Raw genomic sequence first — 6,903 nt, 5'->3', positions numbered from 1 at the left:
AAGCCTGTGGAGATGCTGCATCCTGAAGGGTGAGGGGCTGCCTCCTCCCCACAGAGCTTGGGACCCAGGAGCCAAATGCCAGACACAGGGAGCACAACGTGACATCAGGAGAGAGCAGGAAAGCCAGCCAGGCTCTCCTGGCACCTCCCTCGAGTCTGGAAGGAAAAAAAATCCCTGAAGGTGCCAAGGGAGTTAAAATAAATAAATATCCCTGGTGACAGGGGTAATGGGACCCTGAGCTCCTTCAGATACCGACGGTGGAGGAGCTGTGGGGGGAGCAAGGAGAGCCCTGCTGGCCCCTGCACCCTGTGATCCTCACTCCTCCCTGCACCCTGAAATCCTCACTCCTCCCTGCACCGAGATCCCTCATCCCCCCTGCACCCTGAAATCCTCACTCCTCCCTGCACCCCAGCAGTCTCACTCCGCCCCGCATCCCAAATTCCTGCTCCCCCCTGTGCCATCCCCTGCTGGACCAGACCATGTGGAATGACCACACTCCAACATTTCAAAGCAGAGGAGGCAAACCCTTATCTTCCACAGGAAAAGAATTATTTTATTAAGCATTTTTAAACAGCTACTTAACATTTACTCAAGATAAAAATATGTACAATATCCCACCTTGGAGGTGGCTCCAAAATATAAACACTGTACCTCTCCCGAGAGAAAAACGGAATATTCTTCTCTTCAAAAAAAAAAAAAAAAAAAAAAAAGACAACCCAGAAACAAGAATACATTCATATTTCTCACTTCTTTATGCTCAAGTAGTTATACAAATAATAGACATCTGAAACGTTTTAACTTTTAATATATTTATATAATATATATATATATTTATAACAGGATTTTACAAATAAAGGCAACAACTGTATACCAAAAAAACCCAAAAAAACCAACAACAAAATAAACGTTAGAACACAATCTGCAATCAAGCATAGTGCATCTCAACAGCTGGTGCAATGGGAGGGCGACATGAGGATCCAGACAGGGGTTCTGCTCACCAGTTCTCAAACCAGTAAGAAAAAAACCACCAAAGAGCAGTGCCTTTAGCAGTGAGCTTTGGGGTTTTTTAATTAGAAAGAAGCTAAACTGGAGATGATGTTCCTCTGCGGAGAAAGCCCCTTGCAGGCTCCAGGCCAAGTGTCACACGGACCCCTCTCCCCTTAAGAGGCGAGCCAGGTTTGGCAGGGAGGAACCCCAATCCTGCCGGGATCAGGCTCCTCTGGAATCCCACCCTGCCGTTTTCCAAAGGCACTGTCGGGCACGGATGGCGCTGCCTCAGCTGCTCCCTGTGCCAAGGAGCTCCCGGCGCTCCCGGCCGGGCAAACCGAGCTCATTCCCGAGGGACGAGGCCACAGCAGCAGCGGGAGAGGCTGGAGCCGGGTGCCACCAGCAAAGCCATCCCAGGGACAGCTCCTCCCGAGCCCGCCCGGCTAGCAGCTCGAGTTACAGGAAGGGCGCAGGTTAATTTATTTATTAGATGTACGCCATGGAAAGCTCCAAGCAGCAGCTACCTTTTATTTGTTAAAAAATACCTATGTATCAGCAAAGGTGTGGAGAGAAACCCGTCTTAGGTCTGCCTGACCTGTGTGTGACCAGGCAGTGACCGCTGCCCTGCTCTCCTGGTGGCATTGCCACCACTGCCACCACCACCCCACAGTGACCACTGTCCTGCTCCTGCACTCACAGTGGCATTGTCACCACCACCAGTGACCACTGCCCTGCTCCTGCACTCACAATGGCATTGCCACCACCCCACAGTGACCACTGCCCTGCTCCTGCACTCACAGTGGCATTGCCACCACCCCACAGTGACCACTGCCCTGCTCCTCCTGCACTCACAGTGGCATTGCCACCACCACCAGTGACCACTGCCCTGCTCCTCCTGCACTCACAGTGGCATTGCCACCACCACCAGTGACCACTGCCCTGCTCCTCCTGCACTCACAGTGGCATTGCCACCACCACCAGTGACCACTGCCCTGCTCCTGCACTCACAGTGGCATTGCCACCACCAGTGACCACTGCCCTGCTCCTCCTGCACTCACAGTGGCATTGCCACCACCACCAGTGACCACTGCCCTGCTCCTGCACTCACAGTGGCATTGTCACCACCCCACAGTGACCACTGCCCTGCTCCTCCTGCACTCACAGTGGCATTGCCACCACCACCAGTGACCACTGCCCTGCTCCTGCACTCACAGTGGCATTGCCACCACCACCAGTGACCCTGCTCCTCCTGGTGACACTGCTGCCCCTGCAGTGAGCACTGTCCTGCTCCTGTTCTCACGGTGGCATTGCCACCACCACCACCCCACACTCGGGTCCCTTGGACACCAGCCCAGCTCCAATGAGCCAGCGGGGCCATTGCCTTCAGCACCGCTCAGGGAAGTACCGTGGGTTATATTTATGGATTTTATATCCGCAGACCCTCCAACCAGGTCTGACCAATGGAATATTTCTTCACAGCTTTGCAATAGATTCGCAGCTGACTGAGTCAACTGTTGCTCTGTAGATGTGGAGAGGGAAGAAGGGAAGGGGTAAAGCACAAAACCCTTCTTAAACCCTTCATTAATCTTTTGGAAGTAGTTGTCAATTGCTAACCTGGGCGCATCCTTCATCCTTCTCCAAGCTACCTGACAGGTCAAGAGAAAAGGGGATTTAGCTTCCTACGCACAGTGAACCTCGTCCCCACACCTCAGTCCAGCCAATATATAAAAGTGAAACAGTCTCTCAAACTAAAAAAAAAAACAAAAAAAAGAAAAAAAAAAAGAGAAAAACCAGTCACACTGCGCTCAGTCTTTGGTTTCCAAGTTCAAAGGAGGAATTTGCTTCAAAGCTTGAAGCAGAGCCGAGGAGTCGATGGGGGAATGGGCCGGTACAGGAGAAGGGAGTCTCTGGGGCATCAGCAGAGGGGGGGAGATTTTGTCGGGGTTCATGAAGCCCGTCAGCGCCGCGGCAGAGGCCGGCAGGCTGGGGTACAGCACGGGCACCGAGGCTGGGTACCAGCACTTCTCCAGCATGGGCAGGTAGGCGGTGGCGGACGGCGGGATCAGGTAGAAAGGCAGGCACAGGGGAGGCTGGTGAGCGTGGGGGCCCAGGAAGCTGCTGGAAGAGCCCATCATGTCACTGCCAAAAGGGCCCTCGTCCTGCGGCGACTCCAGCCTGCTCCTTTTGGCAGGCGGGTCCTCAGTCTCTTGCTTAATAGAGCTTATTCTCTCCTGGACAGCGTATTTGAGGTCGGTATCCTTTTTGAAATAGGGCTGTTCCGATTTGGAGTCACTTTTCTCCAGCTCTCCCCCGTACCCGCTGTCCGTGTCCGTGTCGCTGCCGCTCTGCTCCCCGCTGGAGTGAGCGAATGTCCGCTGGATCACGGGCACGCAGTTCTTCCCGTGGCCCTCGCCCGCCGCGCCCAGGGGCGCCGGCTTCTCCTTCAAGTCCACCAGTTTGGGAGGGATGTCCCCGGCCTTGCGGGCGGCCCCGCCCTGCAGCACCTCGCTGGCCATCCGGTGCAGGTGGCTGACCAGCTGCGACGACTTCAGCTCCTTGCCGTTCTCGTGCTTTGCCAGGTATTGCAGCATTTCCTTGGCACACATCTGGAAACCGGATCGAAACATTTCCTGGCTGGAATCAAGGTTTCTCGATGACAGGTCACCTAAGGAAACATTAACAGAAAGAAATTAAAAATTAACAACATGCTAAATAGTTCAGTTTCCATCTCCGAGGTGGAGCGGAGGCGATGCTGGACTTGGGGTACAGCACAGCCAGAGGGGGACGCGATGGTCAAGCTGGACCCTGTGCACAGAAATCCCCAGATTTCTGCAGAAATGGACAATTCCATCGGAACATCCACCTGTCCACTTCTACGTAACAACTTTACGTAAAGTGCCACCTGCTCTTTTTTGCCATTTACTGTATAATCCACCTTCAACAGGTACTGGAGTGCAGAGAGGGGAATGAGTCAAGCTGTGGCTTCTCCAGGAAAGCCCCTGGGGAAGGGAGGGTGCACCTCGCTGTGCAGCTCCGGGCAGGGAGCTCCCAGAGGGCCAGCAGCTCCACCAGCCCCGGGGGACTCCGCTGCTCCGGCAGCTCCACTGCACTCCCTGTGGCTGCCGGGGCAGGGACAGCGCCTCCGAAAAATTCGGGTTTACTGTATCAGATTCACGTGAGTGCCACATGTGAAAACAGCAGGAGGAAGTGCATCTAAAGCTGATAAGCTGAAGCACCGGGTCCCCTCTGCCTGCAGAGCTCAGGCCAGCTCGGTTATAAAGAAACTTAAAAAGGTGTGTATAGAAAGCAGATTTATATCTATTTCCAGAGGAAAAACAACCAAATAAACCCGACTGGGTTATCTAAAGCTCACAAACACAAATGGAAAGAATCGAATGGCTTTGGAGAGAACCTCAAAGCAAACCCAGGCTGTAACTAAAACTACTGAAAACCCAGTTTAATTTCAAACAACCCCCAGGGCGCTCTGCACTGACCACCTTGAGCAATGCGTCCTTTTTTTTGCGAAAGCTCATAAGCAAAGCCTGAGAAAATGACAGCAGGAAAGGGCAGAATTCCCGTCTCCTCCCTTTTCGGGGAACAAGGTGCCACAGCCGCATTTCACAGGCTCCCCAGGGAAAGTCCATCACACACACACACACAGGCTCTAACCCTGCCATCTGAACACTCACCCGCCTGCAAACCGTTCTGCAAAGCGATGATCTTCTGCTGCTGCTGCTCGATGAGATTGGTCAGTGCCTTCACGTGCTTCAAGGTGAGCTCCAGAACCACAGCCTTCTCCAGGTGACCTAGAGTCTGGGAGCACAGGGACAGGTTGGCACCCGCCGCAGGCTCGGCCAGGAGCCGCCCGGGGCTGCCAGTGCCTTCCCCGGAGCCGCGGGAGGACGGGCACGGTGAGACCCGGAGCAGGCAGCACTACCAGCGGCAACATTCCATGGAAATAAGTTAAAAAGCAGGCTACGGAAAAGGCTCTCGCGGAACCCCGCGGGTACTTCCAGACCAGCCGCATGAGCTCGGAGAGAAGCGTTTTGTTTATGGGCTCTGCTGCCCCTGCTGGCACCGTGACCTGAGCCCGGGGGAGCCCGGCCGGGGACTGCTCTCGCCCGGCAGCGCTGGGAGTGGGTCCCCTGGGATCCCAGCTCCCGCAGGGATCCGCGGCTCCCGGGGAAGTTTGGGATGCGCTTACAGCCTGCCCGGGCGTGCGGCACCGCAGAGCAAAAACAACAAAAAAATAAAAACCCACCCCAAATCGGCGGTGAAGCGGCAGCAGAGAGCCGGCCCCGGGGGAGCCGCTGCCCCGTCCCTGCGCCCGCACGTACCGTCAGCTTGAGGTGCTCGGGCAGCAGGTCCTTCAGCTGCGCGATGCACTCGTTGATCCTGTCGCGCCTCTTCTTCTCGATCAGCCGGTGCGGCAGCTTGTAGGTTTCCTGCGGGGCCGGGCAGCGGGTCAGCGGGGGAACACCCGCACGGTGCCACCGCTCCCGTCCCGAGCGCGCCGGGGAGCGGCCGAGCCCCCGCCCCGGGAGCGCCGCCACGGCCGCGCACCGGCCGCTTCACCCCGTTAACCCCCGATTTACCCCGTTAACCCCCGGGTTACCTTACGGCCCCTCGTTTTAGCCCGTCACCCCCCATTCACCTTGTTGTCCTCGCTCCTCTTTAAGCCCCTCCGGGGCTTGTACACCTGGTACATGTGCGCGAAGTCCAGCCTGCACGGGCGAAAGGAGAACAGCGCGTTACCCCCGTCCCGGAGCCGGCGGGGCCGCTTCCCGCGGAGCCCCCCGAGCCCCCCGAAGCCCCGCTTACCCCGGCAGGTCTCCGCTCTCCAGGGCGGGCAGTTTGCCCAGGCAGCCGGGCGGGGGCTGCGCGCTGGGGATGCGCTCCATGGCGGGGGGCGCGGGCGGTGCGGGCGCTCAGGGGCTGCGGGCGCTGCCGGTGCCGCCGGTACCGGTGCCGGTGCCGCTGCTCATGCCGCGCCCGCGCCGCGCGGGCTGAGGAGCGGCGGGCGGCCGCGGGCCGGGTTAAATGCGGGCGAGTGGGTGGACGGGAGCGACGTGCGGAGCCCTGTGACCGCCGGCACGTCTGGCGGCCCCGCGCCCCCGCCCCGCCGTCACATGAGCCTCACGTGGCGGCGGCGCGGGGGGAGGCGGGGCCGCCGCTCCCGCCCCCCCGCACGTGTGTCCCGGCGCGGAGGGGACAGCTCGGGATGGGCCGGGACCGGACGGGATGGGATGGGATGGGATGAGCGGTGCCGAGCAGAGCGGTGCCGAGACGAGTCGTGCTGGGCTGTGCCGTGCTGTGTCTGACTGTGCCATGCTGTGCCTGACTGTGCCATACTGTGCCAGACTGCCATACTGTGCCATACTGTGCCATACAGTGCCATACTGTGCTAGACTGGGCCATACTGTGCCAGACTGCCAGACTGTGCCTGACTGTGCCATGCTGTGCCTGACTGTGCCATACTGTACCAGACTGCCAGACTGTGCCATACTGTGCCATACAGTGCCATACTGTGCTAGACTGGGCCATACTGTGCCATACTGTGCCATACAGTGCCATACTGTGCTAGACTGGGCCATACTGTGCCAGACTGCCATACAGTGCCAGACTGTGCCATACTGTGCCAGACTGCCATACTGTGCCATACTGTGCCTGACTGTGCCATGCTGTGCCATACTGTGCCATGCTGTGCCATACAGTGCCATACTGTGCCATACTGCCAGACTGTGACATACTGTGCCAGACTGCCAGACTGTGCCATACTGTGCCAGACTGCCATACAGTGCCAGACTGTGCCATACTGTGCCATACAGTGCCATACTGTGCTAGACTGGGCCATACTGTGCCACTGTGCCATACAGTGCCATACCATGCCATACAGTGCCCACTGTGCTATACTGC

The 6,903-nt window shown here is 57.6% G+C and overlaps 1 protein-coding gene across 1 annotated transcript; it reads right to left on the bottom strand.

The window, feature by feature from the left end:
• Positions 1–527: 527 nt before the first annotated feature.
• Positions 528–6,101, bottom strand: BHLHE40 (basic helix-loop-helix family member e40). Its single transcript, XM_058845027.1, has 5 exons — positions 5,809–6,101; positions 5,642–5,711; positions 5,325–5,432; positions 4,677–4,800; positions 528–3,652 (listed from the first exon to the last, which is right to left on the bottom strand). The coding sequence occupies exons 1-5, from the start codon at positions 5,886–5,888 to the stop codon at positions 2,793–2,795; spliced, it is 1,242 nt and encodes a 413-aa protein (XP_058701010.1). The 5' UTR covers positions 5,889–6,101; the 3' UTR covers positions 528–2,792.
• Between the last annotated feature and the right edge of the window lie 802 nt (positions 6,102–6,903).

The sequence above is a fragment of the Poecile atricapillus genome, chromosome 9 (genome assembly GCF_030490865.1).
Source record: "Poecile atricapillus isolate bPoeAtr1 chromosome 9, bPoeAtr1.hap1, whole genome shotgun sequence".
Lineage (NCBI taxonomy): Eukaryota > Metazoa > Chordata > Aves > Passeriformes > Paridae > Poecile > Poecile atricapillus.
This window is presented reverse-complemented; position numbering and strand designations above follow the sequence as displayed.

What these genes read in the sequence shown, in the direction of transcription:
- BHLHE40 (XM_058845027.1), bottom strand. Translation starts at nt 5,888, where the DNA reads ATGGAGCGCATCCCCAGCGCGCAGCCCCCGCCCGGCTGCCTGGGCAAA. An exon ending in GAGAGCGGAGACCTGCCGGG is followed by an intron (nt 5,712 to 5,808) that starts GTAAGCGGGGCT and finishes TCGCCCGTGCAG; the next exon opens with GCTGGACTTCGCGCACATGT. An exon ending in GCAGAACGGTTTGCAGGCGG is followed by an intron (nt 3,653 to 4,676) that starts GTGAGTGTTCAG and finishes ATGTTTCCTTAG; the next exon opens with GTGACCTGTCATCGAGAAAC.